The sequence below is a fragment of the Pantherophis guttatus genome, chromosome 18 (genome assembly GCF_059756535.1).
Source record: "Pantherophis guttatus breed Tessera chromosome 18, ASM5975653v1, whole genome shotgun sequence".
Classification (NCBI taxonomy): Eukaryota; Metazoa; Chordata; class Lepidosauria; order Squamata; family Colubridae; genus Pantherophis; species Pantherophis guttatus.
The window spans coordinates 7,297,671-7,325,573 of NC_142080.1; the positions used below are offsets into that span (position 1 = coordinate 7,297,671).

At 46.2% G+C, this 27,903-nt stretch overlaps 1 protein-coding gene across 1 annotated transcript; it reads left to right on the top strand.

The window, feature by feature from the left end:
* The first annotated feature begins 526 nt into the window (after positions 1-526).
* On the top strand, positions 527-27,888 carry RELA (RELA proto-oncogene, NF-kB subunit). Its single transcript, XM_087880932.1, has 11 exons — positions 527-835; positions 10,911-10,952; positions 14,439-14,590; positions 15,345-15,493; positions 15,638-15,729; positions 16,972-17,106; positions 18,537-18,641; positions 19,821-20,033; positions 21,685-21,765; positions 23,332-23,406; positions 25,307-27,888. Exons 1-11 carry the CDS (start codon positions 796-798, stop codon positions 25,888-25,890), a joined length of 1,668 nt encoding a protein of 555 aa, XP_087737058.1. The 5' UTR covers positions 527-795; the 3' UTR covers positions 25,891-27,888.
* The last annotated feature ends 15 nt before the right edge of the window (positions 27,889-27,903 follow it).

The window sequence follows — 27,903 nt, forward strand, 5'->3', positions numbered from 1 at the left end:
ATGGCTGATATGGGTTGCTGCCAGCATCCTAGGTATCAACCAAGTACCTTATTATTCTCTTTTATTCATTAAAACTGAAACTCAAGTCAACTGAACATTCGAAAATGCATCACAAATACCTTTGACTGGGGCTAATAGTTGATACGGGTTGCTGCCTAGTTATTATCTCTTTTATTCATTAAACATTAAAACATTAAAAATAAAATTATTACTATTACTATTATTTTTATTATTATTTTGATGATGATGATGATGATGATTTGTTTGCAAACGAGATGACCATGCTGGATTTCGTATTATTTTTATTATGATTATTATGGTTATGATTATGATTATTATTATTATTATCATTATCATCATTATCATTATCATTAATTATTATTATTAATTATTATTATTAATTATTAATTATTATTAATTATTATTATTTACTATTACTATTTACTATTACTACCAGTATTGCTGTTTCCCTTTTAAACTGGCGCCCCGCCCCTCCGCCTCTGCCATTGGCGTGGTGGGCGTGGCCAGCGCGGCGGGGCGGGGCTTTCCCAGCAGGCGCCCGGGTCACGTGGGGCAGGGTGTTTCCTTTGGGCTGGATACATTTGTAGCCGCCGCGAAGGTTCCGCGGCCTCCGCCCGCCCGCTCCCTTCCTCCCGCCGCCGGCCGAGAGACCCCCTCGCCCGGCTCCCCGGCCTTTGAGGAGGCGTATCGAGCGGCGGGGGACTCCGGGCTTTCGGAGCCGGTGCTGCGTGGCTTGGCCCCAAGGCCTCCGGGCCCCTCCCTCCCTCGCCCGCCATGGGGGAGCCCCAGATGCCCCCGGCGACCACCATGGACGGTGAGTGGCTCTTGGCTCCTCCCCCCCGCCCCTCCCTCCCCCCCAGGCACCTGTGGAACCCCTCCTTTCAGCCCCCCCTCTTTTCTCCCCTCCCTTGATTTAGGGGGGATCAGACCCCTCCCTCCAAGAAAGGAGCTGCCCTCCCCTCTCTCTGTCCCCCCCCCAGATCCCTCCCTTTGGGGCTCTGCCCCTCCCTCCAGGCACCTGTGGATCCCCTCCTTTCAGCCCCCCCTTTTCTCCCCTCCCTTGGTTTGGGGGGGATCAGACCCCTCCCTCCAAGAAAGGAGCTGCCCTCCCCTCTCTCTGTCCCCCCCCAATCCCTGCCTTTGGGGCTCTGCCCCTCCCTCCAGGCACCTGTGGATCCCCTCCTTTCAGCCCCCCCTTTTCTCCCCTCCCTTGATTTAGGGGGGATCAGACCCCTCCCTCCAAGAAAGGAGCTGCCCTCCCCTCTCTCTGTCCCCCCCCAATCCCTGCCTTTGGGGCTCTGCCCCTCCCTCCAGGCACCTGTGGATCCCCTCCTTTCAGCCCCCCCTTTTCTCCCCTCCCTTGATTTAGGGGGGATCAGACCCCTCCCTCCAAGAAAGGAGCTGCCCTCCCCTCTCTCTGTCCCCCCCCAATCCCTGCCTTTGGGGCTCTGCCCCTCCCTCCAGGCACCTGTGGATCCCCTCCTTTCAGCCCCTCCTTTTCTCCCCTCCCTTGATTTAGGGGGATCAGACCCCCCAAGAAAGGGGCATCTGGGGGTGCGTTGGAGGGAACCCCCTACTCCTTTTAGCCCCCACTTTTCTCCTTTGATGGAAGGATCAGACCCCCCCAAGAAAGGGGCTGCCTCCACCCTCTCTGTCCCCCCCCAGGCACCTGTAGATCCCCTCCTTTCAGCCCCCCCTTTTCTCCCCTCCCTTGATTTGGGAGGGAATCAGAACCCCCCCCCCCAGAAAGGGGCACCTGGGGGTGCGGTGGAGGGGACCCTCTTCTCCTTTCAGCCCTCCCTTTTCTCCCCTCCCTTCATTGGGGGATCAGACCCCCCAAGAAAGGGGTAACTGTGGGTGTGGTGGAGGGGACCCCCTTCTCCCTTTGTTTCCCTCCCTTGATTTAGGGGGGGAATCAGACCCCTCCCTCCAAGAAAGGAGCTGCCCTCCCCTCTCTCTGTCCCCCCCAATCCCTCTCTTTGGGACTCAGCCCCTCCCTCCAGGCACCTGTGGAACCCCTCCTTTCACGTCCCCCACATTTTCATCCTTGATTTAGGGGGAAATCAGGCACCCCACCCCCCAGAAAGGGGCACCTGTGGCTGCAGTGGTGGGGACCCCCTTCTCCTTTTAGCCCCCCCCCCTTTTCTCCTCTCCTTTGATGGAGGGATTAGACATCCCCCCCCAAGAAAGGAGCTGCCTCCATTCTGTCTCTCCCCACCTTTGGGGCTCCCCCCAGGCACCTGTAGCTTCGGTGGAGGGGACCCCCCCTTTTCTCTCCTCCCTTCATTGAGGGGGGTGAGACACCCCCCCAAGAAAGGGGCACCTGGGTTACCCTTCTCCTTTTACCTTCTGCTTTGATTTGGGGGGGAATCAGACCCCTCCCTCCAGAAAGCTGCCCTCCCCTCTCTGTCCCCCCCATCCCTTCCCTTGGGGCTCTGCCTCTTCCCCCAGCCCCCCACAAGGCACCTGTGGCTGCGGTGATGGGGACCCCTCCTCCTCCTTCTAGCCCCCTCCCTTGACTGGCAGGGGGAATCAGACCCCCCCCCAAGAAAGGAGCTGCCTTCCCCCCTTCTCTATCCCTGCATCCCCCCCCCTTTGGGAGTCTGCTCCTCCCTTCCAGGCACCTGTGGCTGCAGTTGAAGGGGACACCCCCTCCCTCTTTTACTCCCCTCTTTTGATGGGGGGGGAATCAGATCTCCCCCCCCCCAAAGAAAGGAGATGCCCTGATGAGGCCTTGTTACAGTTAACACCTCTCTGTTTCTCCCCCCCCCCCCGCGCCCCCGAAAGTGTAGCTACCAGCCTCTGCTTTCATTTATTTATTTAGGGATCCCCCACCCCAAAAAAACCCAAATGGCCCCTTGTCATTTTTTCCCCGTTATCCTTTTTTTCTCCCCCCCCCCTCATATATCCATCCGTTTTGCCTCCCTCCTCAGAAAACTGGTGTGATTAATGGACAGGTTTTTACCCCCTCCATCATCATCATCATCCTCATCAATACCACACAGGGAGTCCTCCACTTACGACCCGACTTGGGACAAGAATTTCTGTTGTTAAGCGAGGCAGTTTGGCAAGGGAGTCGCGCTCGATGTTACAACCCTTTTTTTCAGGCCTCGGTTGTACTGCCGTTGTTAAGTGAATCATGCCGGTCCTTAAGTGGATCTGGCGTCCCATTCGCCCTCCCATTGTTGTTGTTGTTTGCTTGTCAAATTGGGCAAATGGCGGCCACACAGGACCCTGGGATGCTGCAGCCGTTATAAATACAGCACCCAAAGTTGTGATCAAGGACTGTGAGAAATGCTGCGGCGGTCGTAAGTGTGAGGACCGGTCTGGTTTTTTTTTTCTTTTCAGGGTGGTCGTAACTTCAAAGAGTCGCTAAACGAGAGGTTGTAATTCGAGGACTGCTTGAATTCCCTAGAAAAAATAATGCTCCCTCCGTTTGAGTAGGAAATGTCCTCCCATTCCCTTTTTTTATTTTTGTATTTTATTTTATTTTATTTTATTTTTTTACTTTACTGTACTGTACTGTACTAATTTTATTTTATTTTGTTTTACTTTATTTTATTATTTTATTTTATTTTATTATTTTATTTTATTTTATTTTACTTTACTTTATTAATTTATTTTATTTTATTATTTTATTTTATTACTTTATTATTTTATTTTACTTTACTTTATTTTATTATTTTATTTTATTACTTTACTTTATTATTTTATTTTATTTTACTTTATTTTTTTATGTTATTTTTCTTCCTTGGAAGAAAATTGTATTTCAGATTTTTGTTTGGGAGGGAATCGGGGTGTGTGTGTGCATTGGGGAAGGGGATGTAAAGAAGGACGGGGCAGGGACCCCATGAGACCATCTGGAGGGGTCTCTTGACCCACCCTGACCTTTTCAATGGCTTCAAAAGAATGATTTACCCATCTTAACCTCGATGGGGTTTCTATGTCGTTTGGAAGCATCTTCCTTAACGGATGGTGTGCCAGGTTGCGTTGGGATACTGCAAATCCCAGAATTCCTAGAAAAAAAATGGGAACGAGCAGCTAGGAATTCTGGGAGTTGTCCATTCCAAACCAGGGTGTATTTTAGAAGATGGTTTTAACAATGCTGGTTTATATTTGTTATTAGTTTAACTTGGCCTATGCTGCCTCGGTGCCTCTTTGAAAAAGCAGCACGTGGGGAGGAAAAAAAGTTAAGTAACAATATCTTGAAAAAAATCAGGCTTGAGTGATTCACACACAACACAACACAACGGTTGTCCCTCGGGAGTTGGGCGGCATAGAAATGCGACGAAACAAATAAATAAATGAACACATGCCTCCTTGCTTAACACACTTCAGTGTCGGCCTTACAAATGCACCAGTTGTGTGGCTTTTTTCGGAAAAATCACCTGGCAGGTTGCCTTTTTCAAAAGATTCTGACTTTACGGTGACTTCACTATTTCCTGGTTTGAATCTCTTGGGTTTTCTCTCTTCTCTTTGTGGGTTGTGTGGGTTTAAATCATAATTTTGGACTGTTTTGAGTTGTTTTTACGCTGCTGGCCCTTTAGAAATGACGGACCTCTTGAGTGGCAAATGGGTTAATGAAAAGCGCGTGGCCAAAATGTGTCTTTTGTATTGCTGATTTTGTTTAGGATTTTCATTCTTCCTTGAGGTCATGTTCTGATTTTCTATTATTTTTCTACCGGTAGCATCCGTATATTTATAGCTTATCTACACAGGTGGTCCTCGACTTACAGCCACCATGGGGCCCAAGATTTATGTCATTAAGTGAGACATTTCTTAAGTGAGTTGTGACCCGTTTTACGACCTCTCTTGCCACAGTTGTTCGGTGAAGAATTGCAGTTGTTAACTTTTTTTTTTTTTTAATTTGATTTATATGCCGCCCTTCTCCGGAGACTCAGGGCGGCTTACAATGTGCTAAGCAATAGCCTTCATTCTTTTGTATATTTATACAAAGTCAGCTTATTGCCCCCACAAACTGGGTCCTCAATTTACCTACCTTAGAAAGGATGGAAGGCTGAGTCAACCTTGAGCCTGGCAAGATTCGAACCTGCAGTAATTGCAGGCATCTGGTCTTAATAACCAGCTTAATAACAGGGTGCCTTAGACCACTGTACTACCAAGGCTCTTAGTCTTGAGCCTTGGTGACTCAGTAGACTAAAGTGCTGTTAAGTAGCACCAGCTGCCTGCAATTACTGCAAGTTCGAATCTCACCAGGCTCAAGGTTGACTCAGCCTTCCATCCTTCCGGGGTAGGTAAAATGAGGACCCGGATTGTGGGGGCCGTAAACTGTATAAAATAGAACACCACTTGGGGGGGCCGAAAGCCCTACTAAGCAGGTATATACAAACAGTATGAAGAATATTGCTTAACGCATTGTAAGCTGCCCTGAGTCTCCGGAGAAGGGCGGCATATAAATCGAATCAATCAATCAATCAATCAATAATAGTAATATGGTTCTTAAGTGAATCTAGCTTGTGCAGAAGGTCGTAAGAAGGGAATCACAGGGACCCCCCCGGGATGCTCCATCCGTCGTAAATATGAAGTGGTTGCTAAGCATCCGAATTTTGGATCACGTGACCATGGGGGTCGGGGAATGAATGCTGCAAAGGTCGTAACTCTTGAGAAACGGTCATAAGTCACATTTTTTTCAGTGCCGTTGTAACTTTCGGCCACTAAATGAGCTGTCGTAAATCAAGGACTACCTGTGTGCACATAGCCTGACAAGGTGGCTCAGTGGCTAAGACGCTGAGCTTGTCGATCAGAAAGGTTGGCAGTTCGGCGGTTCAAATCCCTAGGACAGGTCTCTTGTGTAAGCAGGGGGTTGGACTAGATGACCTTCAAGGTCCCTTCCGACTCTGTTACTGTTATCTTCATTCATAGTATATATGTGTATATACCGTGTGTGTATCTTTACATCTACCTAAAACGTTTTTAACGTTCTAATTGCTTTATATTGTTATTTTAGGATAATAGCCCAGAATCGTTTGATAGCGAGATGGGTGGCATATAAATTTTGATACACAAATACAGTTCATTTAGTGACCATTTGAAGTTACAATGACAGTAAAAAAAAAAGTGTGACTGTTTCACTCTTATGGCCATTGCAGCATCCCCCACAGTCATATGGTTAAAATTTGGACTCTTGGCAAATAGACTCATATTTACGACGGTCTCAGTGGCCCCTTTTTGTGGCCGCCTGACAAAGTTAATAAGGAAGCCGGGTTTACTTAACAACCGTGTTGCTAATTTAACACCTGCAGTGATTCCCTTAACGCAGTGTTTCTCAACCTTGGAAGCTTGAAGATGGGTGGACTTCAACTCCCAGAATCCCCCAGCCAGCAGCGCTGGCTGGGGGATTCTGGGAGTTGAAGTCCACCCATCTTCAAGCTTCCAAGGTTGAGAAACACTGCCTTAACGAAAGTGGGGAAAAAAAAAGGTCGTAAAACGAGGCAAAACTCAACTATCTCGCTTAGCAACGGAAATGTTGGGCTCCGTTGCGGTTGTAAATCGAGGATTTCCTGTACTTAATTTATAAGTAAATCTGATATAAATAAGTTAGAGAAGAGAGTGCCTGTGTGTCTTCTGGAGCTCACCTGGATAAAAATATAGAGAATGTATCTTTTTAAAAAAAATAATAAAGAAAGAAGCCAAAAAGAGATTTTTTTTTCTGATTTATTTATATTTTTTTGGTGGTGATGATTATTATTTTATTTTATTTATTTATTTATTTGTCGCATTTCTATGCCGCCCAACTCCCTGGGGACTCTGGGCAGCTTACAACAAAAAAAATGCGAACAATATACCATAAAAGTTGTTTTTAAAAAACCAGTAATTATTATTATTATTATTTTTGCAAAATGTTTTTTATTTTTTAACCAATTGCATCTTTTCGGAACAGAGCTTTGATCCGATCATTAATTTATAAAAATTTTTCTCATTCTTAACAAAATTTTATATATTCCTGTTTTGCCATAACACTTCTTTCTTAATCTTAAATCACTTATTCAACTAATACCATCTTAAAAAGATGGTATTTACTCTTATTTACTTAATCAAAACAATTACCCTTCTATTAACCCACCTAAAATCTTAAATCAGTTAATAACTCATAGTACATTTATCAAATTTAAATCTTATCTCTAATCTTAAAAATATAGCAATTTAACCTTTGACATTTAAGCTTAGTTCTTAATTCAAATAACGCTATTTCAATTTCCTTTTCCTTTTTGCTTAAATAAAAAAAATGTTCAAATTATTACAATTGTTAGACATATTTAAACAATATCCCAATTATTATAACTATCAATTTTCCAATTGATTATTGACTTTAGCTGGAAGCAGACTTGTAACTCACCTGTGCCCTTTTCTGCCACCGATAGACTGTTGCTGACCTTGGAGGCTCTATTCCTCCCTGGCCTGTGTGATGGGTGAAGGTTGTGACTTTATACATGTGTGTAAATATGTGTGATGTTTTTCTCCTTTTGCGTTAACTAGTCCCGATAAAGTAGGACAAATGCCTAAAGGAACTTGGAACATAATTGTTTAGTTAATTCAGAAGGCTGCCCGAATTCCCAATGATTTTGATTTAACCTTCGTTAAAATAGTTTTAATAAAAATAGCGGTTAATGTGTAACGAACATAGGTATGTCCATATTTATAAAATGACAGTCCCATTTTTCTACCAGGTTTCTCTCAGCCAGCGTTCATGATTATTTAATTCGTTTTGCAATGTTTGATTACAATTGCCAACTCAAAATCCATGTAAAATAATTACACTGGCTGTAATAATACCAAACTTTTACGGGGCTCCGCTCGCAATGATTCTGAGCTAAAATTTAGTAATATCAAGGAATTCAAATGATACGGGGGGCATTAGAAAGGAGGGGATTTAATTCCGTTTTAATTCCAGATTAAAAAATGTTTGCCCAACCCAGGTAAAATGCTAAACTGGTGACTTGTAATAAAAGATATCCAGTTTTTCCATCAATAATAGGGTGAGGCAGGAAATAAAACAAATTGGTAACTAAGTAATATCGAAGTTGTGAGCATGCAATAAATCTCTGCCTTAATAAAAATGTCCAGTTTTATGCAAGAGAAAGTCAGGTTTTCAGAAAGAGATGGAACGGAAATATTTTTACTTTTAGAGATTGTGAGGCCTTGGAAGATAGGAATACAGTCAGTCCTTATTTTACGACCGCAATGGAGAAAGAGAATTTCCGTTGCTAAGTGAGGTCGGCTGTTAAGCGAGTTGCGTTCAGTTTTATGATCTTTTCGCCGTGGAGGGTTCAGTAAATCACTGCAGTTTCGTTAAATGAATCATGTCATTAAATGAATCAACACCCCCCCCCACACACACCAACTTTGCTTGTCATAAACTGGCTGGCACACTGCAACCATCATAAAGGCGATGCTGGTTGGAAAAACTCCCAATTTCTGATCACGTGACCGTCGGGGTCGTTAAGTCCAAGGATCAGTTGTAAGTCACATTTCTCGGTGCTGTTTAGTAACTTCCGACCGTCACTAAATGAATGGTTGTAAATTGAGGATTATCCCCATAATGTTCCTGCAAACAACTCCACACCCACTTTTCTAAGCGAGAGAAAACAATGATTTTCCCGGGTTTCTAGTCCTCAAGGATTTGGCTAAAGTCATACTATTCTTCCATTCGCCGCCACCAAATTTGTACTAACATTTTACAACCCCACAGAGCTTGGCTGCTCTCTTTAAGAGGCTTAATTGTTTGTTGTGACGGGGTGTGTATCTGGTATCTGTGACTGCGAAATCTAAGGAATGTGGAGTATAGCTCAGCCAGGAGTGCCATTCAGCTCCGCAAAGTTCATTGGCTGGAACCAGTTTTCTAGTCCTCAGCGGCTTCACAGCCCAATGGAGACAATTATCTGCTGAAATTTCAGAACCCAAAGGAGATATGGGGAATGGGTGTTGCCGTTTAAAGTAGGATTAAAACATAAATTAGGATTAAAACTAGCATTACATGCTGCCATTTAAACTAGGGCTAAAATTTAAACTAGGGCTAATTTTTTTTTTTTTAATTTGATTTATATGCCGCCCTTCTCCGGAGACTCAGGGCGGCTTACAATGCGTTAAGCAGTAGCCTTCATACTTTTGCATATTTATACAAAATCATCTTATTGCCCCCACAAACTGGCTCAATTTACCTACCTTAGAAAGGATGGAAGGCTGAGTCAACCTTGAGCCTGGTGAGATTCGAACTTACAGTAATTGCAGACAGCTGGTGTTAATCACAATGCCATTAGTCTGCTGAGCCACCAGGCCCTAAAATTTAAACTAGGATTAAAACTAGCAGTGCATGCTGCCATTATAAACTAAACTAGGATTAAAATTTAAACTAGGATTAAGCCTAGCAGTGCAGGCTGCCATTATAAACTAGGATTAAAATTTAAACTAGGGTTAAGACTAGCAGTGCAGGCTGCCATTATAAACTAGGATTAAAATTTAAAGTAGAATTAAAATTTAAACTAGGATTAAAATTTAAAACGATTAAAACAAGGCTTGCATGTGATTTAAACTTGGATTAGGGCATGGGGAGCCGAGTGTGTTTTAAGACGGGTGGACCTCAACTCCCAGAATTCCCTAGCCAAAATGCTTTAAGATGGGAAGATTTCAACTCCCAGAATCCCCCAGCCGGTATGCTGGGAATCGAAGTCCACCCATCTTAAAAACCCTGATCTAAGAGAAATCACAGGTGATCTATTCCAGACCTCAAAATGTCTTCAGAAGTGAATAAATAAAAGCAAACTTCAAAAGTATAACTGGAGCAGCGAATAGCCTCAACTGAGGGGAAGAAAAAAAAAACCTCATTTTTTAGAAAGACGTTTAAGAAGTTCTTATAGTTGTGTATTTCCCTTCACCTCTGACCCCGCTTGTCAGTCTGTGAAATATTTGACGGTGAAGTTTTCATCTGCAACTTCCTCCTTTTGGGCTCAGGACCGTCTCTTCTGCTTCTCTTTTCAAAATTTCCTTCTTCAGCGTCTCGGATATTCGACGCTGCGTGAGCGGCACAGGTTGTCCTCGACGTACGACCGCCGTTGAGCCCAAAATGTCCGTCGCTAAGCAAGGCGGCTTGCCTCATTTGGCGACCTTTTTGTCGTTAAGCGAATCACCGCGGTCGTTACACACGGTCCAGGCGGTCTTTATTTCATTGACTTCATAGGTCAGAAGAAGCCCGGCCTGGGAAAGTCGCTTCCCAAACCACCCAAATTCCGATCACGTGACTGTGGGGACGTCGTCGTAAGTGTGAGGATCGGTCGTAAAGTCACCTTTTTGAGTGCTGTGGTCACTTCTGTCGAAACCGCCTAGAGTTGTGGGAATACAAGATGGGCTGCAAATAAATTTCATAATAAATAAACTTCGAACAGTTTATTTATTTTTGGTTGTAAATTGAGCCCTACCTGTAGTGGGACAGAGCGAATGGATTTGATGCCCAGAAGCCATGGAAAAAAACTTGATTTTTTTTCTGTAAACATTCTGACAACACTTAAACCCAGGTTAAGAAACCCAATTGTTGCTATCTGTGGGGGGGGAAAATAATACTGGAACGATCATTTGTCTTGGTAAAAGGCGTTTCTGCATTCCATATTTAAGCCAGCTGTTTATAACAATGAGGACTAGCATTCTAGTTTGTTTGTTTTTTTTTAATTGTTGACACAGGGCCTGTTTCACCTCAAACTTGTTGAAATCCAGCTGAGAAATGCCCCTCTGGAACGATGGGAAGCTTTCATACTTAACACAAATCGTAGTGGCTCGGGACTTGTAAACCCAGTAATGCCGGTTTAAATTCAGCCAATGATGGCTTAAACAAACCAAACATGGAAAAAACACTATTTTTTTCCCCCTTTTTCTTTCAGATCTTCTTCCTTTGCTTTTTCCACCAAGCTGGGGCCTTCATGGTAAGTTGCACATTCCAAGTTTCTGTTTAAAAATATATATATATTTCTCCAAATAATGCCTATTAGAATCGGAATAGAGCTGGAAGGCACCTTGGAGGTCTTCTAGTCCAGCCCCCTGCTCAAACAGGAGACCCTATCCCGTTTCAGACAAGTGACTGTCAAATCTCTTCTTAAAAAACTCCAAGCGATGGAGCGCCCACAATTTCTGGTGGCAAGCTGTTCCACTGGTTAATTGTCCTCACTCTTAGGAAATTTCTCCTTAATTCCAGGTTGCTTCTCTCCTTGATTAGTTTCCATCCATTGTTTCTTCTCCTGCCTTTTGGTGCTTTGGAAAATATGTTGAACCCCCTCTTCTATGGGGCAGCCCCTCAAATACTGGAAAACTGCTATCATGCCACCCCCTAATTCTTCTTTTCTTTAGACTAGCCAGACCCAATTCCTGCAACCGTTCTTCATATGTTTTAGTCTCCAGGCCTTTAATCATATTCATTTTTTAATAATATCAATTATATATAATTCAGCCACCAATTCATCCACTTTTCAGGCATGGTTTAATCCAACCTCTGTCCCAATCCAAGAGGCAACTGGATTTTTCTTGTTTTTTTTCTTTTTGAAGACGTTTCGCTTCTCATCCCAGAAGCTTCTTCAGCTCTGACTGAATGGAGGGGAACGGAAGGATTGATATTCCTTGCAGACAATCTGCTCGTTTGCATCCTTTTAGAGGGTCGTTGAGGCCACTTGGAGGTTTTATCTGTGTCCTGAGTGGTGCAAATAGGCGTGGAGATTTCTTTGGAACTCCTGAAACAACTCAGGTGACCCCCGAGGACACAGAGAAACCTCCAAGTGGCCTCAATGACCCTCTAAAAAGGATGCAAATGACCAGCTGTCTGCAAGGAGTATCAATCCTTCCCTTCCCCACCATCTAGTCAGAGCTGAAGAAGCTTCTTGGATGAGAAGTGAAATATCTTCAAAAAAAAAAAAAACAAGAAAAGTCCAGTTGCCTCCTGGAAAAAAAAAAATCACCTTTGGAAAAACCACGACTTTGGATGACGGAGAATCTCTACAAATCTGGTTTCTCTATTGATATTGTTTTTATTGTTTCCTGGTAAGATTTGATCGCTTATTAGTATCCTATGACTATAAGCGTCAAGAATCGTATGATTCTTGATGAATATATTTTATTTTATTTTTTTTCTTTTATGTACACTGAGAGCGTATGCACCAAAGACAAATTCCTTGTGCGTCCGATCACACTTGGCCAGTAAAGAATTGTATTCTATTCTATATTTTATATTTCTATTTCAGGGATGGCTAACCTTTTTGCCGTCGCGTGCCAAAAGCGGGGGAAGTGCAGGGGGTTTGTGCGTGCGCGTGCCTACACTCATAATTCAATGCGCTCCGCACCCCCACGCATGTGCACGCAACCCCCCATGCTTCCCCTGCTTTTGACATGTGATGGCGCGATAGGCCTGTTTTTTTGCCCTCTCCAGGCTCCAGAGCCTTCCTAGGAGCCTGGGGAGGGCAAAAATGGCTTTCCTCACAGTCCCGGGGGCCAGAAACAGGCCGTTTCCCGACTCCCGATAGGCCCGGAAAGCCCGAAAATCAGCTGGCGTGCGCGCTGGAGCTGAGCTAGGGCAATGCTCGCGTGCCCACAGATATGGCTGTGCGTGCCGTCTTGGTTCTATTTTATTCTAAAGCTCCAGAAACGAAGAATTGTCAAGCAGGTTCTTTCAAACGTGGGAAAATTCTCCCTGCCAGGAAATGGGTATTTTTTTTCCGCCTCTCTCATTCACGACCGTCCGTCGTAGATCCAGCAAGTTTTGGGGGATTCCCCTTTGAACAAGATTGCTTTTGAGTGTTTTTCTTTCTTTTTTTTTCAATACTTCCTTTTTTCTTTTTTTTTCCTTTGGCTTCCAAACAATGCAAACAAAACCGGGCGGCACAGGGCAGCCAAATTCTGATCTGGTGATTTAAGTTATTCAAGAAAGAGAGGCAGAAATTCCAATATTGCTCAAAGTTAGGATTTAGGAAATCCCCGTTTTTGTTTTTTTTTCAAGCGGGAGGGAAGAAGGCCTGACCTGCTAAGAAAATTGTGTCATTGTGTATTATTATCCGGAGAAGGACAACCGGCGAGGCCTCTGACAAATTGAATGTGTGGTGGTGGTGTTTTTTTAAATCTCTGAGGGGGAATTCGTTCCTTTTATTTATTTTTTTCTCTCTCTCTCTCCTTTAATTTCTCCCCCCACCCTTTCCAAATTTTATCTACCTCCTCCTGTACGTGGGGGAAGTTGGAGAGATTGGCTTCAAATCGATCGATCCGATGTGGGGTATAAATGCCAGCATTCAAAATGCGGTATAAAATAGATCTTGATTTAGGACCGCAATCAGAACAGGGCATTTCTGTTGCTAAGGAAGGCGGTTAAGGGACTTGTTATTCGATGTTACGACCTTTTTTTTGCCAATGGTTGCTAAGCGAATCACTATAGTTATTAAGTGAATCGTGCCATGTGTGGGCCTGGGAAAGGGGTTGTCTTCTATAGTATTAATACTTCATTTGCTCTCTCCCTCTCTCCCTTCCTTCCTTCCATCTCATTCTTTCTTTGCATCCTTCTTTCTTTTCTTTCTGTCCTTCCTTCTCATTCTTTCTTTGCATCCTCTCTTTTCCTTCCTTCCTTCCCATTCTTTCTTTGCATCCTCTTTCTTTTCCTTCCTTCCTTCCTTCTCACTTTCTTTGCATCCTTTTTTCTTTTCCTTCCCTCTTTCCTTCCTTCTCATTCTTTCTTTGCATCCTTTTCTTTTCCTTCCTTCCTTCCCATTCTTTCTTTGCATCCTCTTTCTTTTCCTTCCTTCTTTCCTTCTCACTTTCTTTGCATCCTTCTTTCTTTTCCTTCCTTCTTTCCTTCTCATCCTTTCTTTTCCTTCCTTCCTTCTCACTTTCTTTGCATCCTTTTTTCTTTTCCTTCCTTCTTTCCTTCCTTCTCATTCTTTCTTTGCATCCTTTTCTTTTCCTTCCTTCCTTCCTTCCTTCTCATTCTTTCTTTGCATCCTCTTCCTTTCTTCCTTCCTTCTCACTTTCTTTGCATCCTTCTTTCTTTTCCTTCCTTCTCATTCTTTCTTTGCATCCTTCTTTTCCTTCTTCCTTTTCCTTGCTCTTTTTTTCCTATCTTCTTTCTTTCTCTTTTCCTATCTTCTTTCTTTTGCTTTTCCTTTCCTTCTTTCTTTCTCTTTTCCTTTCTCTTTTCCTTGCTCCTTTTTCTCTTTCCTTCTTTCTTCCTTCTCCCTCCCTTTCCCCCTACTTTCTCAATTCTTTCGCTTTCCTTTCCTTTTCTCTTTTCTTCCTTTCCCTCCCGTCTTTCTTCTCCCTTTCTCTCTCTCTCCTTCCCTTTTACACCTGTTTCTTTTCCTCCCTTCCTTCTCTCCTGTGCTCTCTTTCCTTCTTCCTTCTCTTTTCCTATCCTCCTTTCTTTCCTTCTTCCCTCCCTCAAGAACCCACTCCCAGCAGCAACCCCATGGTGGAAATAATCGAGCAGCCAAAGCAACGCGGGATGCGCTTCCGTTACCAGTGCGAGGGCCGCTTGGCCGGCTCCATCCCGGGAGAACGCAGCACCGATACCACCAAGACGCACCCCACCATCAAGGTCAGCCTTTCCTTGCTCCTTTTCCTCACCTGCCCAGAAAGACCCCCCATTTCCCAGAAGCCTTTGCACCGGGTTGCTTTTAAAATCCCCGGTCCCTTCTCATGCCATCCTCCTGGCCAAATGAAAAGTTGGTGTGATGTCACAGCCAGGGGAGGGCTGATGGGGGTTCACAGGGGTTCAGGAGAACCTCTAGCTAAGATTCTGTACAGTTCGGAGAACCCCCAAATCCCACTCCTGGCTGACCCCGCCCACCCTGCCCCTCCCCGGAGTCCCCATGCAGGCTCGGGAGGGTGAAAGACAGGCCTACCGGAAGTTCGGGAAAGCTGAAACGGGACCATTTCTGGCCTCCAGAGGGCCTCCGGTGCCTGGGGAGGCAGTTTTCACCCTCCCGAAAGCTTGAGAAAAGCCTCCGGAGCCTGGGGAGGGCAAAAAGCTCTCCCCCACCATGGTCGACTAGACCACGCCCACCATGGCCACGCCCACCAGAGAAATCCTTGCTAAAATATTTGAAGCCCGCCCCCATGTCACAGCATGTTCGCCGCGAAGACGGGGGATTGTGGAGACTTCCTGGGCAGCCTCCCTGCCATCTAGCTGGGTGGGAAGGTTATACCCGGACACGCTCGCTCTGATGGGCAGCCATTTTGCGAATGCGCCCCCCATGAAATCAAAACCTTTCCTTCCCCGAAGAGGAGATCCAAGTCTGAAGATACGTTTGGCTGGCCTGAATCCAACGCTTTCCCTCTTTTGCCCCCAGATTCACAACTATCAGGGTCCAGGGAAGGTCCGTATCTCCCTGGTGACCAAGGAAGCCCCCCATCGGCCTCACCCCCACGACCTGGTGGGCAAGGATTGCAAAGAAGGCTACTACGAAGCCGAGTTATCTCCGGAGCGCTCCATTCACAGGTGAGTCCCTGGAGCTTTTGTGCCTCTTTTCTCTAGACACCTGGGCAAGGAGCAGGAATTGGGAGGTAGAAACCGCAAGGGCATCGCCTGTTGGCCTCTTTTCCTTCCCCGAGTAGGACACTCACGCCTGCCTTTGTCCCCCAGCTTCCAAAACCTAGGAATCCAGTGTGTGCGGAAACGGGATCTGGAAAAGGCCGTGGCCAAACGGATCGAGACCGGGAACAATCCGTTCAGCGGTAAGGAAGGCTGAGTCACGTGTTTGCGTGGCTATGTGGCAGGAGTGAAATTCAGCCGGATGCTAATTTTACATCTGGTTCGCCGAACCGGTAGTTGCAAAGACTGGCTGGTGTGTCGCCTGGGTTACAGCTATCTCTGTGCAACAACCTTCAACATTTGCAACATCCTTCACATTAACATTGCTTCCCGAAACTTAAAATTCACAATACATTAAACAGTTAAAACATTATAAGACTAAACATCGAACACAGTTATTCTCATCATACGTATACTGACAATTGTTATCTTATTTATACCTCTATCTTAATATATTTTCTATTTTTCTTTAGTCGTCTTTGTTTCCAAGTTCCTTTTCTATTCTCTAACCAGTGACAAAATACTTCCCATATCATATCATAGTCAGTTTGTTCTTTCTCCTTAATTGCTGGTGTTAATCTATTCATTTCTGCACATTCTAATATTTTCCTAATCACCTCCTCGTCAATGGGAATCTCTTCATTTTTCCAATGTTGTGCAAATACAATTCTAGCTGCAGTTAATGCATGAATGATTACCGTATTTTTTGGAGTATAACGTGCTCCGGACCTACCTTTTTTGGTGAGGAAAACAAGAAAAAGAAATCTGCCTCTGCCTCCCAGCAATTTTGCCTCATTGCAGCAAACAGCCTGCTTTGCTTTCATTTTCGTTTTCAGCATAGCTTGATTATCACAAGAAAAAAAAAATCTGCTCCCAGCAATTTACCTCCTTGCAGCAAGCAGCAGAGGCTTGCACAAAACAGACAAATCAGCTTGTGCTAATTAGGCTGTGCTGAAGCTGAAACGGGCTGTTTCTTCTTGCTGCTTGCTGCAAGGAGGTAAATTGCTGGGAGGCAGAAGCCAAAGGGTGGGGGCCAGTGGGTGGGAGGGGCTTTATTTAATTTAGGTGCGTCTTAAATTTTTCGATGTAAGATGCACCTAAATTTTTACCTCCTTTTAGGGGGGGAAAAGGTGCATCTTATACTCCGAAAAATACAGTAAATATGCATTCTCTTTATTATAAGTTTCAGGTAAGATCCCCAGCAGAAATATTTCTGGTTTTAACTCAATACGTTGTTTTATCATCTTTTCCAACCATGTCTTTATTTTTTGTCACACCTCCACCACATATGATAATAAGTTCCAGGTATCTGGTAGCTTTAATTCTTTAATGGTCTTCAGAACCTCCTGACGTTTTCGTTTCTTTTTCGCTTTCCTCTCCCTCAGTGCCGATGGATGAACTCAAAGGCGATTACGACCTGAATGCAGTTCGACTCTGTTTCCAGGTCTGGATTCGAGATACGAGCACGGGGCATTTGATTCAGCTGCCCCTGGTGGTCTCCCAACCGATCTACGACAATCGTGAGTGATGGGCAGAACCCTTTGGTTTAGAGCGCGGGTGTCAAACTTGAGGCCCGCGGGCCGGATCCAGTGTTTAGATCCAGCCCGCAGGGCTGCCCGGGAAACAGCGAAGGACCGGCCCTACGGTGCCTCTGCCAGCAGAAATGGAGCTTGGCAGGGCTAGCAAAGGACTAGCAAAACAAACTGAAAACAAAACGAAAAGGAGAAATGTTTTCCCTTTTGCGTTTGAACATGCAAGAAGGGATAGGAAAGGAGAAGGGGAAAGAGGAAAGACAAAGAAAAAGAAGGGAAGGTGGGAAGAGAATCGAGGAAGGAAAAAGAAGGAAAGAGAGAAAGGAAGAAGAAAGAATTAAGAAGGAAGGAAAAAGAGGGGAAGGAAGGAAGGAATAATAGAATAATAGAGTTGGAAGGGACCTTTGGAGGTCTTCTAGTCCAACCCCCTGCTTAGGCAGGAAACCCTACACCACTTCAGACAAATGGTTATCCAATCTCTCCTTTAAAACTTCCAGTGTTGGAGCATTCACAACTTCTGGAGGCAAATTGTTCCACTGATTAACTGTTCTCGCTGGCAGGAAATTTCTCCTTAGTTCTAAGTTGCTTCTCTCCTTGATTAGTTTCCACCCATGGATGGATGGATGGATGGATGGATGGATGGATGGAAGGAAGGAAGGAAGGAAGGAAGGAAGGAAGGAAGGAAGGAAGGAAGGAAGAAAAATTATAATGAGAGGGAGGGAAGGTCTGAGGGAAGTCCTGCCTTAGTACTTGGCCACCACAGGTGCCCCCTGACACGAGTGATGTTGAGCTGGCCACGCTCACCCTGGCCATGCCCTCTGCTATGCCACGCCCACCTACCCCCAGTTTGACACCCCTGGTTTAGAGGAATAGATTGAGTTATACTGTCAGGGTTCCAACCGATGCCCTAATTAAATCATGAGCCTCAAGCCAAGCTTCAAAAGAAATCCAGTTATTTATTAGGAGCGTCATGTCGGCAGGTTCCCAAGTGAAGCCAGTTCTGACCCTACATAATTTACGCCCCATTATGATCCTGTTTCCCCCCCTGCCCACATGGTGTGTCATCAGTCACATTCGCCAATGGAGCAATTCGCAGGTTGTAGAGGTCACTCCCCTCCGGCTGCTGTAGGTAATCCTGGGATACAGCCTTGAGGGAGATAAGCATGGAATGTGCATCTGTTTTTGGCTGCCGTTTCACTGGTTTCCCATCCCCCTCTGGCCTATGGCAATTTGAGAGCAGGCCAGGATGCTCTGTGAGTTGACATCCAATAGTGAGTCATAAGTATGTGGACCAGGCATAATTCACTTTTTTCAGTGCTGTTGTCACTTCGAACAGTCGCCGGACGAACGGTCGTAAGTCGAGAGTGACCAGTCCTGAGGTTTTTTGTTGTTGTTGTTTTTTTTAAACCTTTCTGTAGGTGCGCCCAATACAGCCGAGCTGAAAATCTGCCGCGTCAACCGCAATTCGGGGACTTGCCTAGGGGGAGACGAAATCTTCCTTCTCTGTGACAAAGTGCAGAAAGGTAGGGCTTTTTCCAAATACCCCCCGAGAAATTTTTAAAAGTTTTCCAGATCCTATGGAGAGTCTCCGGCATCCAGATCACAGTTGTCCCAAAGGTGCTTTTTCCAAAGGCAAGTTGGACTTTGTTTTTCCTGGAAGACGTTTCGCTTCGCGTCCAAGAAGCTTCTTCGGTTCTGATTGAATGGTTGTTGTGCCCAAGGCCCAAGTAGTGATTACCATTGTCTTCCCCAGCCTCCTTACTGTCCGACTCCGCTGCCAGGTCCGCAGGCTGCTGGCAGACCACAACACTGGTGAAGGACGAAAGGGTTTATATTCCTTACAGTCCTCTGGTTGTTAGTACTCTCTCTGGGAGTCATTGAGGCCACTTGGAAGTTTATCTGTGCCCTCGGGGTCACCTGAATAGTGCAAATGGATGTAAATGCACTCCTTTCAGCAGTTCCAAGGTTCCACGCCCATTTGCACTATTCACATGACGGTAAATACAGAAAAACACAGATAAACCTCCAAGTAGCCTCGACGACTCTCAGAGAGAGTGCAAACGATCAGAGGACTGCAAGGAATATAAAGCTTTCCATCCTCTACCATACAGTCGGAACTGAAGAAGCTTCTTGGATGAGAAGCGAAATGTCTCGATTTATGCAGACAGCTGGTCATTTGCATCCTTTGAGAGAGTCGTTGAGGCCACTTGGAGGTTTATCTGTGCCCTCAAGATCACCCGAATGGTGCAGATGGGTGAGGAGCCTTCTTGGAACTGCTGAAAGGACTGAAACACACTAAAACGCCTTTCAGCAGTTCCAAGAAGGTTCCCACACCCATTTGCACTATTCGGGCGACCCTGAGAGCACAGATAAACCTCCCAAGTGGCCTCAGCGATCCTCAGAGAGAGTACTAACGACCAGATGACTGCAAGGAATATAAATCTTTCCATCCTCCGCCATTCAGTCAGAACCGAAGAAGCTTCTTGGATGAGAAGCGAAAAGTCTTCCAGGAAAAACAAAGTCCAGGTGCCTTTGGAAAAAAAGCACCTTTGGGGCTAGTGGAATGTTGGTTTTATTTATTTATTGTGCGTTTTCCTACTCCGACACCCAAGCAAACATGTTTTGTAAGCGTTATGTCAGTTCGCGGAAAGGAACCCCCTTTCCCTTGATGGCTTCTCCACGTCTCTGCTTTCTTTTTCCAGAGGACATCGAAGTCCGCTTTTTCAAGGATTCCTGGGAAGCGAAAGGGTCCTTCTCGCAGGCCGACGTCCACCGCCAGGTGGCCATAGTCTTCAAGACGCCGCCTTACGCGGATCAGACTATCCGCGAACCCGTGACGGTCCAGATGCAGCTGCACCGGCCTTCCGACAAAGAAGTCAGTGGCTCCATGGAGTTCCGTTATCTCCCAGATGAAGGTATCCGTTCGTTAAAATGTTTTAATTGTCGGGGAAATCAGGGGGAAAATCTCAATCTTTAAGTCGGTTGCCAGCAATGGGGGGGAAAAGATTACAGCTGTGTCACAGGAGAAGGGCGTAAATCAGGCACAATCCATTCAGGGTTATATTTTGGCTTATTGGTAAGCATACAGTAGTGGCCAAAATTGTGGAAACCTTTTGGGAAAAGTGTATTTTCTAAAACTAGCTTAATAACACTACTTTTTTTTGGAGTAGTACCATAAAATTATATATCAATGGAAATATAATTTAACCAAGAATGTAATGCAATCACTTATAGGAAGGATTTGCTATTAGAATAGCAGTTACAGTATAAAGAAGAAAAGTGAAACACATAGAAAAAAACGAGATCGACAAAAATGATCCCCATGTCAGTTAATACTTTGTTGGGTAACCTTCAGCATGAATGACAACCTTACAACGTCTTCCCATGGAGTGAACCAAGTCTTTGAGTTCTGCAGCTGTTCTAATGTGAAACCAAGATTGAAGGATGGCTTCTGTTAACTGGGTTTTATTGCTGGGTCGCTTCTGACTCACATGTTTCTTTAGTCGGCTCCATAGATTTTCCATTGGGTGAAGGTCTGGGCTATTCCCAGGCATTTCCATTCCAGCAGTGGAATAGGATTATGTTGAAATTCCAGGGAAAAAAAAGTGGTGTTATTAGCCATCAAACCTCAAAAATACACTTTTCCCAAAAGGTTTCCACCATTTTGGCCACTACTGGATATGGTTGCAGCTGCTGATCCTTTGAGTGTCCACCGAATGCAGGATAATTAAGTGAAATCTTGTCTATCCACAAAAATAAGTTTGGTCTAGTAATTACGGCACCAGGTTAGAAACCAGAGGCTGGGAATTCTAGTTCCATTTTAGGCATGAAAGGTAGCTCTGTCCCTTTGGGCCAATCGCTAGGAGATGGTGAGTTCTAGTCCCGCCTTACCCATGACAGCCAGTTTGATGACTTGGGGGCAATCACCAGGAGACGGTGAGTTCTAGTCCCACTTTACTCATGACAGCCAGTTTGATGACTTTGAGCCAATCACCAGGAGACTGGGAGTTCTAGTCCCGCCTTAGGCACGAAAGACAGCTGGGTGACTGGGCCAATCACCAGGAGATTGGGAGTTCTAGTCCCGGCTTAGGCACGAAAGACAGCTGGGTGACTGGGCCAATCACCAGGAGCCTGGGAGTTCTAGTCCCACCTTACCCATGACAGCCAGTTTGATGAGTTTGGGCCGAAAACCAGGAGACAGTGAGTTCTAGTCCCGCCTTAGGCACGAAAGACAGCTGGGTGACTTTGGGCCATTCACCAGGAGACTGGGAGTTCTAGTTCTTCCTTAGGTCTGAAAGCCAGCTGAGTGGTTTTGGGCCAATCACCAGGAGACGGTGAATTCTAGTCCCATCTTTGGCATGAAAGCCAACTGGGTGACTTTGGGCCAGTCAGTCTGAGTCCGACCCACCTCACAAGGTTGTTGTTGTGAGGAGAAAAGGAAGAGGAAGGAATATTAGGTGTTTTTAGTCAGTTATCAAAATAATAAAGGCATAAATTTTAAAAAAGCATTATTTATCCTATTTATCTAAATTGACTTTTTCCCCCTCCCCTTCCTCTCTTGGGCAGGCGATTTCCATCGAATCGAGGAGAAGCGCAAACGAACCCTGGGCACTTTTAAGAACTTTGTACAGAAAACACCTTTTGCAGGTAAAATAGTGGCAAAGTTTAAACAAACAGCCAAGAGAGAGAGAGAGAGAGAAGGGGGGGCAGCCCCATTTGAAAAAGCCTAACCTGGGAAATGGGGGGTGGGGGAATGATTTAGTTGGGGCCGGGCAGCTGAGTAGGGCATCCTTCAGGGGCTTTGGACTACAATGCCCATCAACTCAGGCCTGGTTTAGTATGTCAGACAAACAAAGTCCCATTAAGATGGATTGGGACTGTGAGGAGAGGCGATGACCTTCATTGTTTCAGGACTTATGTGGTCAAAAGGCTGTTATTCGGTTAAAATAAAAGATTTGGAACAACGGTGTCCAATCTTGGCCGCTAAGACTTGTGGACTTCAACTCCCAGAATTCTCCAGCCAGCCGAGTGCTTTAGGACCAGTCATCTGGGAAGCGGGGGGGGGGGGGAATGCTGGTGCTGGCTAGGGAATTCTGGGAATTGAAGTCCATGAATCTTAGAGTTGCCAAAGCTGGCTTAGAAACAGAACTAAAAGGAAACAAGAAAAAAGCTTTGAAGAATTCCAGATGTTTGCACTTTTCAGCCCAAAACAAATCAAAAGTCTAGAACAGGGGTCAGCAACCTGCAGCCGCATGTGGCTCTTTCATCCCTCTGCTGCTGCTCCCTGTCACTCAAAATATACGTCACAACTGCCAATGTGCGACACCCACCGGCACGTGATTTATTGAGCTTTTTGACCCCCGGTAGGCCAACCATGGATAAATCCAAGAAAAGAAAAGCTTCAGAAGAAAACAGAACATTTAATTCAACTACATATGTTAGTTTTGTGGCCGCTCAAGAAATAGTCAGGCACGGGAAGGGTTTTGTGGCTCCCGGTGTTTTCTTTTCTGTGGGAAACGGGTCCAAATGGCTCTCTGAGTGTTTAAGGTTGCAGACCCCTGGACTAAAAGATCTTCAAGATCCCTTCCAATTCTATAGTTAATGTTAATGTTATGTTATTTCTTTTCTATTCAAAGGAAGAGTGATTTTAAAACAAACAGTTCTCCATTTTTCTTCAAAACAACCAGAATTGCTCTTTAAAATGTTGTTGTCGTTAGTTGCGAAGTCGTATCCGACCTATCACAACCCCATGGACAACGTTCCTCCAGGCCTTCCTGTCCTCTACCATCCTCCGGAGTCCATTGAAGCTCACGCTGACTGCTTCAGTGACTCCATCCGGCCACCTCCTTCTCTGCCATCCCCTTCTTCTTTTGCCCTCCATCGTTCCCAGCATTAGGCTCTTCTCCAGGGAGTCCTTCCTTCTCATTAGGTGGCCAAAGGATTTGAGTTTCCTCTTCAGGATCTGGCCTTCTAGAGAGCAGCCGGGGTTGACCTCCTCTAGGACCGACCAGTTGGATGGCCTCGCAGTCCAAGGGACTCGCAGGAATCTTCTCCAGCCCCAGAGTTCAAAGGCCTCCATTCTTTGGCCTTCTCAGCCTTGTGGTCCAACTTTCACAGCCATCCGTGGGCTCAGAAATAACAGTCTTTTTAAAAAGTGGGGGCATTTCTGAAGCTCGCATTCATGGTTACCTGTTGTTTTATCTTCCTCAACAGTAGGAACCACAGAAGCCCAATCTCCACGCCGCATTGCCGTTCCGAAACACGGAGCGCCCCGGCTTAACACCAGCGGTAAGTCCGTCCTCGTTCCCAGATATTTTCGGACGCTGCCAAGAGAGATGGCCGGAAGGATTTGGAAGCCTTTTCTAAAAGCCTGCATTTTGGCTGAAGTAATGCGACTGTACAAAGAGAATATTCGTATCTCGGGGGTTGAACTGTGGGGTCCTTGGTGCTCTCCGAGCTTGGTGGTTTATGACCCGATTAGCTTTACAGCATTATTTATTTTTAATTTATTTAGAAAATTTATATATTAGTGCAAGAAGCAGCAAACGTCACTCCCTTTTTGCAGTGAGAACAATGAATCAGCTGGCCTCCAGAAGTTGTAAATGCTCCATCGCTGGAGGTTTTTAAGACGAGATTTGGACAGCCATTTCTCCAAAATGCTATAGGGCCGTGATGGCGAACGCGGAGCCATATTGGTGAGCGTGCGAGCTTAGCTCCTTGCACTAATGCGCGCGGCAGCTATCTGGTTTTTGGGCCCACCGGAAGTAGGGAAACAGGCTGTTTCCGGCCTCCGGAGGGCCTGGAGAATGGTGGGGAAGGCCTGTTTTTCACTCTCCAGGCTCCAGAGCCTTTCTAGGAGCCTGGGGAGGGGAAAAAACGGCCTTCCCGACACACACACACCGGAGGCCCTCTGGAGGCCGGAAACGGGCCTTCCAGGCCCACCGGAAGTCAGCAAATGGGCCGTTTCCGGCCTCCGGGGGTGTGTGGGGAAGGCCGTTTTTGCCCTCCTCAGACTCCTAGAAAGGCTGTGGAGCCTGGGGAGAGTGAAAAAACAGGCCTTCCGGTCCTACCGGAAGTCAGCAAACAGGCTGTTTCTGGCCTCCAGGGAGCTTCCAGGTGGGTGGGGAAGGCTGTTTTCGCCCTCCCTAGGCTCATAGAAAAGTTTTGGAGCTGGGGGAGAGCAAAAAACGGGCCTTCCGGAAGTCGGCAAACGGGCCATTTCCGGCCTCCAGAGAGCCTCTGAGGGGTGGGGAAGGCCATTTTCACCCTCCCCAGGCGCCTAGAAAGGCTCTGGAGCCTGAGGAGGGTGAAAAACGGGCCCACCGTGCCATCACATGCCAAAAGTGGGGAGACTGCGGGGGGTTGGCGCGCGCATGCGCAAAGGTGGGGAGCATAGAATTATGGGTGTGGGTATGCATGCAACATTCCCACTCCCCATGCTCCCCCCACTTTTGGCACTCAATGGCAAAAAGGTTACCAGCACTGGTATAGGGTCTCTTGTTTGAGCAGGGGGTTGAGCTAGAAGACCTCCAAGGTCCCTTCCAACTTCGTTATTCTGTATTCTCTTTCTTTTTCTCTCTCTCTTTCTCTTCCCCAGTTCTGTTTTCCTGCTGGGGGAAGAAAGACACAAACGGGCCTCCTCGTTTCCCAGACTGGTTCTTTTCTCTGATTTAGGCACACTGAGGAACGTTCAGCCATCACTCATGTAGGAGCTGAAACTCTTAACCAGTCACAAATTTTGGAGAAAGCCTCTTTTGGCTTCTCGTTCGCTTTGGCCATGGCCCCATTTCTTTATTAAGCCACGCTTTGCTTCTCCTAACGCGGTGGCTCAGTGGCTAAGACACTGAGCTTGTCAATCGAAAGGTCGGCAGTTCGGCAGTTCGAATCCCTTGTGCCGCGTAACAGGGTGAGCTCCCGTGACTTGTCCCAGCTTCTGCCAACCTAGCAGTTTGAAAGCAGGTAAAAAAAATGCAAGTAGAAAAATAGGGACCACCTTTGGTGGGAAGGTAATAGCGTTTTCCGTGCGCCTTTGGGGTTGAGTCATGCCGGCCACATGACCACGGAGACGTCTTCGGAGAGCGCTGGCTCTTCGGCTTTGAAACGGAGATGAGCAGCGCCCCCTAGAGTCAGGAACCACTAGCAGGTATGTGCGAGGGGAACCTTTACCTTTACTTGCTTCTCCTTGCAGCCGTGCCAGGGTTTCTGGGAGCATCCAGCCACTCGCCTATGCGCCCAATTCAGAAGCCGCAAGTCATGGCTCAGCCTCCCGCCGGCTACTTTGTCGGGCCCAGCCACCCTACCCCGCCGCCGCCTCCCATGGCCGCCGCCTCCAGCTTCAGCACCGTCAACATGGAAGATCTGTCGTGCTTGGGCGTCTCCTCGCAGGCCCCGCCTTCCTCCATGGACACCGAAACCAGCATCGCCGACGCCTTCCTGCACCTCCACTTCGAAGGGGATCCCTTGGGGGGCCTTTTGGACGACGCCCCCTACAGCAGCCTGGATAGCATCAACACCACCGAGTTCCGGCAGCTACTCAACGAAGGGGCCGGCCCTGCGCCGCTGCCGGATACCCAGGGGACTCTGATGACCTACCCGGAATCTATCACTCGCTTGGTCAGCCAGCGGAGGGCGGGAGGAGAGCCCGGGGACGGTGGAGGGGGCGCCCATTCGACCAACAACAGCTTCCTCAACGGCCTTTTGGGGACCCTTCCCGCCGAGGACAGCTTTTCGTCCATGGTCGACCTGGATTTGAACTCGCTTCTCAACTCGTAAGGATTCCCAGCGGTCCGTTGATCCGAGAACTCGCAGCTCGCTCTTCAAGCTACGGGTGCTTCCAGCTATATTTGGGGAAACGTGGTGGGGAGGGGGCAGCCTTCAAAACAGGGTTAGGGGTGGGCTTGGCCTCTGCAAAATTGGAGGGGACGTTCTGTGGCCCCCACCCATCCACCCGCCCAAAAAACCGCCCCATGTGTTCTGCCTCTTCAGGGAGCGGACAGTACGAACGTAGGAGGGGGAGCGTGACGTGCCTTTGTGTGGTTTTTTTGCGTTCCAATTTAGCAGACGTTCTTCCGACTTCGCTATCAAAATGCAGTTCTCGGGGCTTTTTTTATTAAAAAAAAAAACACCTCAAATTTCCCAGAGTTCCAAGACATTTTTAAATACTGTTAAGTTTGAAAACAAAATTGTTGTCGCCAAAACTTGCCTTTTTTCCTACTAAGCTGGCCCAAGTTGTCCCACTTTAAAAAAAAAAAGAATTGCAGGATTCCGTTGCCTTTCACAAGGCGGTTTATCATCTTACAGGTAGTCCTCGACTTACGACAGTTTGTTTAGTGATCGTCCGAAGTGACAACGGCACTGAAAAATGTGACTTAGGATCGTTTTTCCACACCGTTGTGGCAATCCCCGAGGGCCGCGTGACCAAAAAAATTCAGACGCTTGGCAACCCGACTCGTATTTACGACGGTCGCACTGCTCCCAGGGTCGTGTGATCCCCTTTTGCGACCGTCTGACTCGGTGGCTAAGACGCCGAGCTTGTCGATCAGAAAGGCCGGCGGTTCGAATCCCTAGGACAGGTCTGCGTGGAGCAGGGGGTTGGACTAGATGTCCTCCAAGGTCCCTTCCGACTCTTGTTACTGTCAATGGCAGGGCCAGATTGACTTAACAAACTGTGGCAAGAGAGGCTGTAAAATGGGACACGTTTCACTTAACCCCAGAAGTTTTGTTCTCCATTGCGGTCGTAACTCGAGGATTACCCGTAAAGGACTGAAGAAATGCCCGTTAATGTTTTTTAAACGTTAAAGGCACCAAAACTTTTTATCAAGGGTGCCTTTTTTGTATAAAGACTCGTTTTTTGTGCCTTATAAAATGCTGTCGCAGCTTTTCTGACTTGCCAGGTTTAAATGCTGGAATCTTTCCCCCCAAAAGTGGGATATGATGTTTTTTTAAAAAAAACCCATTAAATGAATGATTTAAAAAAAAAAAAAAAAAGGCATGAAATCGGTTCCACCAGAAAAATGGCTGTTTTGGGGGGCTCTGCAACTTGTGTGCTGTGTGTTTGTGTGTTCTTTAGGTCAGCCACAAAACTAAACCAGACAGGGAAAGGACACACAAGTTAAGCCAAATCTTCAGGTTTTTTTTTCAGCTGGCTCAGGCACAGTTAAGAAAAAATTAAAAGGGACTTCATTCACGTAACAATGCACTGAATTTTGATTTAAGGAGGGGGGGAATCTGGCTTTGTAGAAGGAAAGCAAGATTCCCCTAATGATGCATCTATTAACCACGCTGGTTGGCTTAAACGCAACGCCCGAAGCCACGGGAAAAATAAATCGGAAGCGGTATCTGGGCGTCGTGCGTGAATGCAACTGACATCCCAAAAAAGGGATTTAAGCAGCTTTTTTTTTTTCCTGCTTGCCTTCTGCTTTCTGGCTTGAGAGAAAACCCGATTAGGAGAGAGTGGGAAAGTTAAAGTCAGTTTAGAGGCCGGATGGAGAGTAACAACAGTTGTGGGATTGCGATGGGGAGTCCCACGCATCAGCCCTGCCAGGGTGCAGAGAAAGGGAGCTGTTGTCGCAACCTTGCTGCCTTCACTTTTTTGTACTGTGCAACATTTTTTTTATTAAAAAAAAGGGGGGGGGAAATGGATGTTTAAAATGTAGTTAACCTGCTGTTACTTTTTCAATGCGTTTCTTTGCTTCTAATGTAAATGGACCGTACTTATTTTTGTCTTCTCACTGTAGCAGGTTCTTCTAATAAACTAAAGCCTCAGCATTGCTACGTAGTAAGGTG

Coding starts and splice junctions, on each gene's coding strand:
- RELA (XM_087880932.1), top strand. CDS start 796: ATGGGGGAGCCCCAGATGCCCCCGGCGACCACCATGGACG. Junction 17,107..18,536: donor CCAACCGATCTACGACAATC/GTGAGTGATGGG, acceptor ACCTTTCTGTAG/GTGCGCCCAATACAGCCGAG. Junction 23,407..25,306: donor GCCCCGGCTTAACACCAGCG/GTAAGTCCGTCC, acceptor TTCTCCTTGCAG/CCGTGCCAGGGTTTCTGGGA.